At 31.8% G+C, this 13,852-nt stretch overlaps 3 protein-coding genes across 3 annotated transcripts; all 3 read left to right on the top strand.

Annotated features, from left to right (window-relative positions):
- Nucleotides 1–654: 654 nt before the first annotated feature.
- On the top strand, nucleotides 655–2,902 carry LOC124936334 (vacuolar protein-sorting-associated protein 37 homolog 1-like). Its single transcript, XM_047476827.1, has 7 exons — nucleotides 655–806; nucleotides 997–1,167; nucleotides 1,291–1,378; nucleotides 1,965–2,004; nucleotides 2,109–2,155; nucleotides 2,256–2,376; nucleotides 2,514–2,902. Exons 1-7 carry the CDS (start codon nucleotides 790–792, stop codon nucleotides 2,675–2,677), a joined length of 648 nt encoding a protein of 215 aa, XP_047332783.1. The 5' UTR covers nucleotides 655–789; the 3' UTR covers nucleotides 2,678–2,902.
- Nucleotides 2,903–5,015: 2,113 nt separating this feature from the next.
- Nucleotides 5,016–9,087, top strand: LOC124935993 (threonine dehydratase 1 biosynthetic, chloroplastic-like). Its single transcript, XM_047476443.1, has 9 exons — nucleotides 5,016–5,535; nucleotides 5,617–5,796; nucleotides 5,874–6,143; nucleotides 7,154–7,360; nucleotides 7,828–8,076; nucleotides 8,158–8,231; nucleotides 8,303–8,420; nucleotides 8,504–8,638; nucleotides 8,710–9,087. Exons 1-9 carry the CDS (start codon nucleotides 5,065–5,067, stop codon nucleotides 8,851–8,853), a joined length of 1,848 nt encoding a protein of 615 aa, XP_047332399.1. The 5' UTR covers nucleotides 5,016–5,064; the 3' UTR covers nucleotides 8,854–9,087.
- A 2,435-nt stretch (nucleotides 9,088–11,522) lies between these two features.
- On the top strand, nucleotides 11,523–13,556 carry LOC124935606 (probable glycosyltransferase At5g03795). Its single transcript, XM_047476028.1, has 4 exons — nucleotides 11,523–11,753; nucleotides 11,832–12,049; nucleotides 12,119–12,461; nucleotides 12,894–13,556. Exons 1-4 carry the CDS (start codon nucleotides 11,523–11,525, stop codon nucleotides 13,554–13,556), a joined length of 1,455 nt encoding a protein of 484 aa, XP_047331984.1.
- Nucleotides 13,557–13,852: the final 296 nt, after the last annotated feature.

The raw sequence follows: 13,852 nt of genomic DNA, 5'->3' as shown, positions 1-13,852 counted from the left end.
TTTATTTTTATTCTAATATATATTATTTAAATTATTTAATTAAGTATTATTAATTTTAATTATATATATTTTATATTTATAAAATGAAGTAATTAATTGATTATAGAAGAAAATATATATTTAATGAGTTTTGATAGAAAAATATAAAAGATGGGTAGAGGATGATATGAATGAACTCAATTATTAACTAATTAATTTATATTATTAAATAAATAATTATTAAAAATACATTAAGTTAAATTAAGTGCTTATTAATTAATATAAGGAACTTATTAATGTTGAGTAACGTTTTTATTTTATATATTAAATTTATCTTCTCTTTATATAATAAATTGAGTTTTTTTATGCTAATATTGTTTAGTATGATTTTGAATAGTTAATTTTAGGTACTTTTTAAGTTTATTTTGGATTAATATGTTATTTTTCAAAATAGTAACACTATTTTATTGTAATCTTTTTTTTAAAATAGTTTTATATTTTATTAAAGCATACAATGAGAAGAATGATATTTAATTAATAATTTTAAATAAAAATACTTTAAATTGGATAGTGTAATCTTCAAAATAATTAAAAAAAGAAAGATAAATAATAGATTAAGTTAATTATATTGATTATCGCTGCGATTTGCCGCGTGGTTGCTGCGTTCCGACGCGTTTAAGCAAAAAAAATCAAACGCGAAGTGAACACTGTAGAAGAAGACTTCTTCTTACTGAGCATTTGGAAACATCTCCGACCGACGACTGATCGGACGGCCGGCCGGCCATCAATCTTGCTCACTTATAGTCAGTCATGTTCAAGTCCTTCTGGTAAATTAATCCTTCTTCTTAATTATTTCCTAACTTCTCCGCAGGATTAGGTTTTATCTGCTCGGCAGATTTCATATCATCCAATTTAATAATTGAAGCTGCTAAATGTTTTATCTTATAGTCTTTCCATAGATTCTAAGAAACTGAAAGTCCGAAATCAATTTTCTTTCTTTCAATGTACTATTGGCAGGGGTTCTCAAGAGAAACAGGATCAACAACAGATCCCTACAAACTCATGGTATCCTCCTCCTTCTGGAAGCTCTACCACTGTACATAATAGGTTTTCAGATCGCCCACAATCATTGTCTCCCGTTTCACCTTCTGAGGCTGCTGGATTTGTTTCTGTATTAAAAGATAAAAGGTAACCCTTTTATGTCCTTGGTTCTTATTATTACCTAAAAACTTTGCTTAATTTTGGGTCTAACATGTTTAGATTTGAACTTACTTTGAACAAGAACTTGATTATGTCTTCAATTTGTTTCAGTCTGGATGAATTAAGGAAGCTTTTGTCTGATAAAGATGCATACTATCACTTCTTACTTTCACTTGATCAGGTCAAAACACAAAACAATGTGAGTATTTTGACCCACCCTTTTACCACCTTTCCTTTTTACATTTAACCATTTCTCTTAACCTTTTCATTGAATGGTTAAACAAACAAAGGATATTGTCAATGTCAATGTTCCATATAGCTTGTGTCTCTCATTTTCATTTTAAAGCTCTCGTATATGTCTAGTTGCCAATGTCATTTACAATAACTGTTTTCTTTTCTTATAAGACGATTCCAAATGCATACATTGTGGCTTTTCAGAATAATATAGCATACAGATCATATTGTTAATAACTGACTCACAGTATGTATATGTCCACGTTCTATGGATCCTTTTCTGTTTCCTGAACACACAACTATCGAAAGTCTCAAACACAAGCCATATAAACTTGGAGATTATGATCAAAGAAATATTGAAAGTCGTTTAGCACAATCAAACTTGAGATCTTATGGTCTTAGTTTAAGACTCTTATTACTTGAGATCATTAATTTTATTCTAATGCTTCTTCTGTTATCAGATTTAGAATCAAAGTTGTCGTGCATGATTCGTAATCAAATATAGTAATGAAATTTCTTATATGGTTTGTTCGTTTTTACCCTAATGTCAGGTAAGAGATGAACTTCGCAAGGAAACCGTGCAGCTGGCTAGTGAGTGGTTCCATCTTGTGTTGATTAATTTAATTTCCTTTCCCTTTCGTTTCGAGCTAATTATGTTATTATTGTGGTGTTCCTAATGCTTTATTTTAAACTAGGGTCAAATCTGGAGAAAGAACCTCAGATAATGGAACTAAGGAATCAGGTGTGAGTAGACATAGGAATTTTTTATTATCACCCTTCAAATCATTCATTTGAGATATTCAAATAAACCACTGTACTTTACATTCATGTCAAAATTACAGTGCAGGATTATTCGAACAACTGAATTGGCTGCTTCATTGGAGAAGCTAAACGAGTTGGAGAGACAAAAAGGCGATATACTCAAGTTTTACTCCCCTTCATCCTTGCTCCAGAGGCTTGAAGGTATAAATTGCATTATTTAGTGATGATGAGAATTGAACCTAATTTAAGACCTCAGCTGGTCAAGACTGTTTCTACTTGAACTATCGCGGGTGGTTCATAAATTGGACCCTAATTTTGATGTGACCCGATATTGACAGATGCAATGAAGAAGAATGATGAGGAATCGGAGAGATTGCACGAGCAGCTGGTGGAAAGAGAGATCGAGGTTAGTGTTTTTGTTCAGAAATACAAGAAGATCAGGAACACATACCATAGGCGCGCACTCACACATCTCGCAGCAAAGACATCTCTACCTACATGAGTAATAGGCCAAGCCAAGCCAAGCCAAGCCGCCTTAAGATGGTCAATATATATTGTGTATATACGCTAAGTATTTGTGTCTTTGATCGTTATTTATTGACTTATGTTAGTTTAAGGCTAGAGTTTTTGTTGTTTTTTCCTTCTAGAAACACAACATGTCTCAGAATTCATACGATAATGATTGTGTGTTTTTCTTTATTATTGGTTTAACTTATTGAGCTTCCAAGTTTCTGTATTTGATTCTTCCAACTACAGCGAACAATAGGTACATTCATTTCCAATAATCCAAACTTGGGATCCATATATGACCCTCTTGGTTTTTGTTAATTGTTTATGCTGTTGTGTATGTTCTTAATTTTCTTATAAATTTGCATAGTTTTAAAATACGCGGTCTGACCGTCCGTCTAATCGATCCGACCGCGAAACCGTGGAATAGACGGTTCGGCTTTTGACTTATATACGGTAACCTTTCGAACCGGTCAAAATCCGGTTCGACCGAAAATTAGAGCCAGAAATTTTTCCGGTTAAAAAGGTTACCCACTGATCTTAACTCTAATCGTTTTTGCATTAAGAAGATTAGATATTTTCACTTCGTCTGATCAATTCCAGATTTGTTCAAGTTTAGTCGATCATATGTCTTCCTCTGTGTCCAGAGTCTTACCTTTCAAGTTTAGTTGATCATATGTCTTCCTCTGTGTCCAGAGTCTTACCTTTCCTGGAAGATGAGATAGTATGAAACGGTAAATCTCTAGTCGGAAGATGATACTGAGAAATATTTTGTTATTGTTATTTATTACTTTTAAATAATCCCATTTGTTTATTTATTTGTTTTACCTTTACAAAAATTAATTCCAGTCCAACTTAAAAAATTGGGTTGATGACCCGCAATGGTTTTCAAAAGAATGTGAATTTGTATATATTCTCTTCTAATTTGAATTATTTCATCACACAAATTAGTTAAAATCTCCATTGGATTACTAAAAGCGAAACATTTTACTACTACTACGTAACATTTTAGAGAATTATTTTAATTAAACTTTTGAATAGTTAAACTTTTACAATATTATAAATAATTTTGATTTTACTATTTCATAAAAAAAAAATGAATTTTATATTTATAAATAAAAATTTAATTATTTATTCAAATAAATGAATTCATATAATTTGTTATGTAAAATGATTTTTTTTAGTTTTATTTATTATTTATTTAATTTTATACTTAATTATATATAAATATACTTTAATATTTTTTAAAATAAACTATTTTAAGTAAGTTTTCAAAATTAACTCTTAATCTCACATTAAAAATAACTAGAAAAATGGTATATTTTAGTAAAAAAATTAACAAGTAAATGAATTATTATTACATTTTGTTTAAACTTTTATCTCTTTAGTTTAGGCCGAATAAACTTTAAATATTGTAAAAAAACAATTTTTGTTTTATAAATGTATGAAAGCATTTTATTGATCAAAGTAAGGATTTTAGTAATATATCCCCTTTTGTAATGAACTTAAAAATTAATAAAAAAAAACTGATAAACTAAAATTTGTTTTCATGTTAATAGGAATTAATGTTTTTTTATTCCATTTTACTAAATTAAAATGATAGAGACTAATTACTCTCATTCAACTTACAACTTTTTAAGAAAAATAAAATTTAAGACTTTTAGTTAAGTAGATAAATTTTAGTGGAATAAAACTTAAGATTTTTAACTAATTACATAAAACTAGTTTAAATTGAAATAATGATAATTAAAAATAAAACAATAAAATCAAATATAAAATCAAACAAAACAACAAAGTCAAAAGATAAATTATTTGTGTGCCTCCATCAATCTCTATTACCGATTTTAAATTGTTGATAAATGTATAATTAATATAAGTTACAAACCATTCAAAATAAATTTCCAAACTCATATTAAAAATATTACATAGATTTTTTTATCCTATGTACTTTAATATACACAAATTTCAAATAGAGTCACAAAAAGGTATTAAACACAAATAATAAATACATTCTATTATTAAAATTATATATTTTTTTTCAATCAGTGGTGCAAGCAAAATCAAAAAATCGATCCGAACTGATCAATCCACCGATTTTATAACCAACCAAACTGAACCATCCTCCTACCTTCAACATCTTGAAAAACATGACACCAACCATTGCGTGACTTTTTTTTTTTTTTTTTAACAACCTAGTCCTTAACAACCCTATTTTCAATACCACAATTCATATAAAAAAACAAATCTCATCATCAAAGAATAAATTAGTAAATAAAAAAATATGTGTATTAGTTGGAATTAGGTATTACTACACTTAGAACCCTTTTATCTTCCCCGCCACTTCCAGTCCAGTCTCCGCCAGAAGCTCGAGTAAACGTTTCCATGGAAGCCCTTCATTTTGCTCCTACCCATCAACTACTTCTTCGCCAAAAAAATACAAACAAAACTAAATCCCATTTCAACGATATCTTCACTAGCAAGCCCGCCGCCGCCGCCGCCGCCAACAAGATCAGACCATTAATCTACTCCGCCCTATCTAAACCCACAGACGGGGCATCCTCAAAACCATCCCTTTTGAATGGCACGACTTCACCTCAGTCAAATTTACCGGCGCCGCCTTTGTTACGTGTGTCATCTGATTCTCTCCAATACCCAGCCGGGTTCCTCGGCGCAGTGCCCGATCAAGACATTCAAGGATCCGGCACCAATTTGCTCAACGCGATGGAATACTTGACCAATGTATTGTCTTCGAAGGTCTATGATGTTGCTATTGAATCTCCTTTGCAGCTAGCTCCAAAGCTTTCAGAAAAACTTGGTGTTAATATCTGGCTAAAAAGAGAAGATTTGCAGCCAGTAAGTTAGATCTATTACTGATGGGGAAATAGAATTGATGTCTTTCTTTAATTAGTGACTAAGAATGTTTATAAACTTTAGGTGTTCTCATTCAAACTTAGAGGAGCTTATAATATGATGGCTAAACTTTCAAAAGAGCAATTGGAAAGAGGGGTTATATGTTCATCTGCTGGAAATCATGCCCAAGGGGTTGCTTTATCTGCTCAAAGGCTTGGTTGTGATGCTGTGATTGTGATGCCTGTTACAACTCCTGAAATCAAGGTATATGATTTGTTTCTTCTACATTCTGAAAATGCTTTCTATTCGTTTTAATCAACATGGGTTGTAAAATAAAACAGTGGAAATCAGTTAAACGATTGGGTGCTTGTGTTGTTCTTATTGGGGATTCATATGATGAAGCACAAGCATATGCAAAGAAAAGAGGAGAAGAGGAAGGCCGGACATTCATACCTCCATTTGATCATCCTGATGTTATCATAGGACAGGCTACTACTGGTATGGAGATTGTGCGTCAAATGAAATCCCCATTGCATGCTATCTTTGTGCCCGTTGGAGGTGGTGGGTTAATAGCTGGTATTGCAGCATATGTGAAGAGGGTGTCTCCAGAGGTTTGATTTCTATCTCTTTTGTTCAATGATGGTTTTCTTTTATTAAATATCAACATCAAGTTGCTATTTTTTAAATGTAATTTTTTTGAAAAGGTCAGCAAATATTGTGATGGATCTACATAATTTTCCTATTGACATTTCTCAATAGGAAGTATAAGGTCTTGCCATTTCTTTATATTTAAGCGTGTTTCATTGACCTTTTCTTGAATTCACGAACACTCACGTCGTGACTTGTACTATTTGAATATATTTCTTTTATTGCCGACGCGACTGTAGCTTTGACTGAGGTTGTAATGAAATTATATATTTTTTTTTTCAAAAGAAAAAGGTCAGCCCTTTCTTGCAACTGTTGAGAATGAGGTGAATGGTCTTTTCATTCTAAGATAGATCTGGGCTTGTTCTTATAAATCTTTGACACAAGCCATATTGTTTAACTGCCAGCCATCTTCTTATGAGTTCTCCTTCAGCCTTTCTAAAGTTTTACACTAGGAAATCATCAAGGCTATATCCTTCACGAGTTTTGAGCTTGTCTACTACTAAATGCCAAGATTTAGTTGGTTTATTGGTTCTTATTACTTTTAGTGTGTGATGTAATAGTTTGTGAGGGAACTAGAGCTATGTTTCTTGACGAGTAAGAAAATTTTATAAAATTTAAATTTTTAAGTACAAAAGGTCATTACAGTAATTTCACCAATTAAAAACTCAAATAACCCAACATTAAACATGTAAGCTCTAAGTGTTTCCAAATGGGGCCATTTGGAAAGATGCGATGTTTTGATTCTTGGTCTCTTCCACAAAGGGAGCCCCTACCTGCTGTTTCTTATTGTTTCCTAGTATTTTTCATCTAAAGAACATTTGCCCTTATATTGAGGTGCTGAATTCTAATGGCACTTATTTATGCTAACTTGTCATAAACATATTTCTAGAACATGGGTTGTTTGAACCGCTGATCGAGAGTAAAGTTTTTTTCCACATATTTTAAGCTCCTATTCTTTGTACATGTGCTCCAGGTGAAGATAATCGGTGTGGAGCCTGCAGATGCAAATGCCATGGCATTATCATTGCACCATGGACAAAGAGTCATGCTGGATCAAGTTGGAGGTTTTGCTGATGGTGTGGCTGTTAAAGTAGTTGGAGAAGAGACTTTCCGTCTGTGCAAAGATTTGATAGACGGAATTGTCCTTGTTAGTCGTGATGCTATTTGCGCATCCATAAAGGTAGTAGACCTTTTTCGTCTATTTGTTATCATACCTAAGTTGATTCATTTAGTTTGAAACTATATTCCTAGTTTACTAGGGATTTTTTTGGGAAAAGACTAGCACATAGAACAACATCCTATCGCCATGACTCCCCCTCCAGGTGCTTTCAGTGGAAATTGAACTTGAGACATCACCTCTCAAGTTCATCACTCTTTCCACTTGAGCTACCATGGGTGGGTTCAGTTCTTATTTTACTTTTTTTGTGACCGAGATTTATTCCATAGGGAGACTATTACGAATTTACGACCCCTAACTGCCATGACCCTACATTTAATTCAGAGTGTACTTAGTGGAAACTAAAACTGAGAACTTTGATAAGACTCTTTTATATATACTTGAGCTATCCTAATGGGGTTCGGTTGTTATTTTTGGTAACTAGCATTTTTTTCTTTTACGTGTTAATAAATGAAAATGGTAATTGACAGGACATGTTTGAGGAGAAAAGGAGCATTCTTGAGCCAGCGGGTGCTCTGTCTCTTGCTGGAGCTGAAGCTTATTGCAAATATTACGGTCTGAAGGGAGTAAATGTTGTAGCTATAACGAGTGGGGCTAACATGAACTTCGACAGACTTAGATTAGTAACCGAACTGGCAGATGTTGGTAGGCAAAGAGAAGCCGTACTCACAACTTTCATGCCTGAGGAGCCTGGAAGCTTCAAAAGATTTTGTGAACTTGTATGTCCTCCCTTCAAAACCTTTACATAAAAACAATATCTTTCTGCTTCGGTTCTTTGGAATATTTTTATAAATTTTCAGGTTGGTCCGATGAATATAACAGAGTTCAAATACAGATATAATATCAATAAAAAAGAAGCTCTAGTGTTGTATAGGTGAGCGAGACTTCGCTCTTATGTTTTTTCTTCTGTTTTTTGCTGTAATAAATGATGAATTTGATTTGTAGTGTGGGGCTCCACACTGTTTCAGAGCTTGAAGCAATGGTGAAGAGGATGAAATCTGCTGGACTTAGAACAAACAATCTAACAGACAATGATTTGGTTAAGGATCATTTAAGACATCTGGTAACTGCCCCCCTCTAACTAATAATAATCGATTAATCTGTTTTGTTTCATTTGATGAGGTTTTGTTTGTTTGTTTGTTGTAGGTGGGGGGTCGATCCAATGTTGACAATGAGCTTCTGTGTAGATTTGTGTTTCCAGAGAGACCCGGGGCTTTAATGAAATTCTTGCACGTGTTAAGCCCGCGATGGAATATAAGCTTATTTCATTATCGAGGACAGGTAAATTCTTTTTATCTTTGTTTCGGGTGGGAGAATAAATGAATTGATTGGTTGTTTGAAATAAAATGAAGGGCGACACTGGAGCTAATGTGCTGGTTGGAATTCAAGTTCCTGTTAGCGAAATGACGGAGTTCAGAGATCTTGCCAATGATTTGGGCTACGAATACAACATCGAGAGTGATAACGAAGCCTTCAAACTTCTAATGCAGTATTAAATCGAACAATGATCCACCCAAAAAATTTCAGATCTCACTTAATGCGATTGAACTGTAGATGTTGGGCTAGCCCTCGGTCAGAGATTAAAGTAATAAACACAAAAATAGTTCTGAAATATTTATTGTCAATTTCTCTATATATTTTTATTAGATCTTATTTGCAAAGAGGATTTAGTATATTTGTAACTGGAGTCACCAAGAAACTGTCTATTTACTATTATTATTATTATTGTTTTTATGTAAAAGTGTGGTAAAGATAAATAAAGAGATGCTAGTCTTTTTGTTTCCTTGTTACATTTGCATTTTAACTAAACAGTTGGATGCTTATGCCAATTAAAATATTTTGACCTTAATGAGGGTATTCCGGTTAAATGGTTTCTAAGTTATTTTCGGTTTTACCATTTATATTAATAACCTTATTTGTATCAATTTGTATTAGTTTCGGTCGGTCTAACCTAGAACCGGTAGGTTAAGATGTACTAAAATATTTTTCGTGTCTCGACAGATCTCACAACTCTCTCATCTGGCAAAGACTTTATCGGCAAAGGAGGTCAGTCGACTTAACCAAAAAAGGAGAGGTGGAGATGGTTCGATTATATTAATAAAGGTAAAGTTTGATGTGTAAAATAATATAGTTATAATTTAATAATAAAATAAAATAAATCTAATTTTATAACTTTTGTCTAATAGATTACTAGTTAGAAATTGGAAGGATTCCTCACAAATTAAGGGGTAAAATGGTCATTTATAATAATTATTTTTTTACCATTTTATTCCTCCTGAATTACTAGTTGACCATTGACCAGATTAATGGCATTTTGAATAGTGTCATATTTGGTTACTTTTTTTTAGGGATGGCAATGAGGCGGTTCGGGGCGGAGAATGCATTTACCATTCCCGCACCGTTTTAATTTCGGGGATTTTTTTAATACCATCCCCGCCCCGTTCGGTTTTTTTCGGTTTCGGGGAATCCCGCGGGGCACCGTTAATAATTATTTTTATTTAAAATAAAATAAAAATTATACAATAAAATTATATAAACGAGTTTTTTAATATAATATATTATAAAGAAATAACATTACTACTCTTATAAAATACAGTGAATAAATAAATATATTGATAATTTAATATATTTAATTATGTTTTTGGTGTTCGGGGCAGAATCGGGGCGGGTCGGGGCGGGGGACACAAATATCATCCCCGCCCCATCCCCATTCGGTTTCGGGGAAAAACCGTCCCAAACGGGGCAATTCGGTTCGGTTTTCGCGGGGCGGTTTCAAATTGCCATACTTACTTTTTCCTAATTAGGAAATTAAACAATAAAATAATTTTTTATTTTTGAAATAAAAAGTTTTATTTAATTAAATAAAATTATATTTTAAGCAAAAAAAAAATGTATGAAAAAGTCTAACAGAAATTTTTTTATCTGTTACCCATAATGGCACGAAAACTAGAAATATAGAACAACATATCATTAATTATTATTATTTTTTTCTTCTACTATTTAAATAGGTTGGCAGTTTGCCAAAACTAGATTAACCATTTAAAGTCATCTGCCGCTTCCAAACTACCATACCATATTATAAGTTCAAGAAATTAATATATATATATTCAAATAAGATTATGATTTTAGTTAATCTAGATATATCAATTAATCTCAAATTAACGCATTGGATTAGTTACCTATTATTAATATAATCAATTAAATTTGTTATTGCAAATAAAATTTAATGTCTTTAGTTAAGTACTATATACTCGCCCTTTACCAAAACTAAATCTAAGATATATTACTATAATGTATATATAATAATTATATATAATAATATTATTATTTGTACAATAACGAGGAGGCATGATACATAATGGTCTTAATTTCTCCTTAGTTGCCGCGCTACGGGGCTTCATTTTCAATACAATTCCATTACCATATTATAAGTCAAAGTTATAAGTTATTTTATGTTTATTTTTAATTCAAGTATTATTATTATATAATTAATATTAATGTTTAATTAATTATTTTATATTATTTACAAGTTTTGGGGTTATTTTAAATTTCTTACTAGATTATTACAATCTTTTTTAACCTTAAAAAAAAAAGAACAATCTTGTTTAACTTATAGAAAATTATTATATTTTAATACCAGGATTATTCATGGTTAATTAAGACGTTTGTTTAAAAGCAATTTTTTTAAAATATTTTATAATTGATTCATATAAGTTACAAAAGAAAGTAAAATAATCTATAAATTTAATTAATTAATTTTTTTTTATTCTACCAAGGTAGTTCAGTGATAAGAGTCAGCTTAATAGACAAAAAAAAATGTTACGATTTCGATTCCATCTAAAAAAAACGTTTTGCTGTGAAGTGTTATGCTAATTTTTCTTTAATTTCAAAAAAAAAAATTAATCAAATTCGGAAAGTTAACACAATTAATAGAAATTATAGATTATATATATTGGCTAATAAGAAATTATGTAAAGATTATTATAATCTCTTGAGTAATTGTAAAAATCATCCAAAACTCCAATTCTTGTAAACTTCATTATAATTGTTGCAAATTAATCTTCCCCTCTCTCATTTTTTTTGGGACATCTCTTTATTAGTTATTGACCTTCTTTTTACATGTTTGAACAAGGGAAGCACCAAAAACTAGAGAGATAAATAGAAGATGAGTAGTGGTGGCGGATGGATGATGTCATTTTCCGGTAGGGTTTTTTGGACGGTGGCGCCGCTGGTTCTGGTCTCATTGATGGTGGTGCTGGTGGGTCAACCAGATGCTTTCAATTGGGTTATGAGTTCTCATCATTTTTGGCTAGGGAAATACTCCATTTCTAAGGCATCTTCTTCCATTACAAATATGGTGGTTTCAAGTAGCTCTAATTCTTCTTCTTCTTCTCAAGTAAGTAAATTATTGTACTTTTTTCAAAAAAAAATGAATAATGTTATGAAAATTTACAATTATGATTTATTAATATAGTTAAAAGATCGGGAGAATAGACATGTCTCAAACAAGAGCGACAACATTGGCTTATCGAAACATAAGCAATATAGTCGCTTAGAAAAACTCGAAGCTAGACTACAACAAGCTCGAATAATCATAAGAAATGGAAAACGCGACAAAATTCAACACGATCATCCTGATCCAGATTACACCCCCAATGGTCCAATGTATTGGAACTCAAGTTCTTTCCATAGGTAATTAATTAATTTTTTTGTTTTGTTTTCGAGGATCATGACTCGAAAACCCTAATAAATGATTTGTAGGAGTTACATAGAAATGGAGAAGGAAATGAAGGTTTATGTGTATAAAGAAGGTGATCCACCAGTTTTTCATAATGGACCATGTGTGAACACTTATGCCATTGAGGGATTGTTCATAAACAACATGGAGATTAGTCATTTTAGGACTGAAGATCCAAACAAAGCTCATGTCTTCTTCCTCCCTTATAGCACCACAATGATAACTAAATATGTTTATAATGGAGATCATAGATGGGAACCCATGAAAGCTGCAGCTATGGATTATGTTACACTTATCACTTCAAAATATCCTTATTGGAATCGAAGCCTCGGAGCTGATCATTTCATCGTCGGTTGTCATGATTGGGTCGGTAATAGTTTCTTCTCTTATTTTTGCAATTAGTTTTATAAAATAATTGTCTTTTTTAAATGATAAAACTCATTTTATTAACCAATCAAATTGCGGAAATATGATAAAAACAAATTAAAAAACTATTCAGCTTGTTATAAAATTTCCAAATATTTTAACACTCATTTAAAAAAAAATTGTAGCAAAAAATAGTTGATTGATTAATTGCACATTTCTATTTAATTTGCAAATAGTTTGAGAAACAAGTTACACATTTAAAAAAAAAATTTTTTTAGTGAATTCTCCAAGAGTAGTTTAAGTGAATATTAGAATCTTCTCAAAGTTATTAAATTTTTCAGATTTAATTCTATTAAGAATACTGTAATTATTGATTTATTAATATGTTTTGAAACCTACTCGAGATCAATTATAAATTCATTTTTGTTATAGTCACCCGAAATATCTTTTGCCATTCCAAATCTCTATAACAACTCTATAAGGGCTTTGTGCAATGCAAACACCTCGGAAAGGTTCAACCCTGCAAGAGACGTCTCCATTCCTGAGATCCGCCTTACAAAAGGAATGACACTCGGAGGCCTGTCTCCTTCACAACGTTCAATTCTCGTGTTCTTCGCAGGCGGTGGCGATCATGGCCCGATAAGGCCCATTTTGCTACAACATTGGGAAAACAAAGACCCCGATGTCCAAATCCACAAGTACCTTCCAAAGAAAGTTTCTTATTTTGGAATGATGAGGAAAAGTAAATATTGCATTTGCGCTAGCGGATATGAAGTCGCGAGCCCTAGAATGGTCGAAGCTCTCTACATGGGATGTGTCCCGGTTCTCATTAAGGATCATTACTCTATACCATTTTCCGATGTTCTCAATTGGAAAACCTTTGCGGTTATAATCCCTAAGGAGGAGATACAAAATTTAAAGAAAATATTAACGAGCATATCTAGTAGACAATACATAAGGATGCAAAGGAGGGGGACCCAAATGAGAAGACATTTTGAGGTTAACACACCTCCAAGACGATACGATGTCTTTCACATGATTCTTCACTCGATCTGGCTAAGAAGACTTAACATTCGATTGTATGATACTATTTAATTTAGTATGAACCTATTTTAAACCATATTATTTTTTTGTCACAATCAATATTAGATACTTCTTTAATAAGGTGCATGAGCACGTGGGTTCAACTATATATAATTCATAATATGAGTTGTAACAGATCTCTATATAAATTTTAAAAGGATTGTTGGAAAAGGCTGCGACAAAAAAAGGTGAGGAGACACTTTTGCTTCATATGAAAGAACACAACAAATATAATTAGATTTTAAATTAAACTCAAAATTAAAAATAAATTCAGTTTAAAAAAATATGTATATAAATTGTAGGCATAC

This window comes from Impatiens glandulifera, chromosome 4 (assembly GCF_907164915.1).
Source record: "Impatiens glandulifera chromosome 4, dImpGla2.1, whole genome shotgun sequence".
NCBI lineage: Eukaryota > Viridiplantae > Streptophyta > Magnoliopsida > Ericales > Balsaminaceae > Impatiens > Impatiens glandulifera.
Note: the sequence above shows the minus strand (reverse complement) of the source record. Positions and strands in the feature narration are given on the sequence as shown.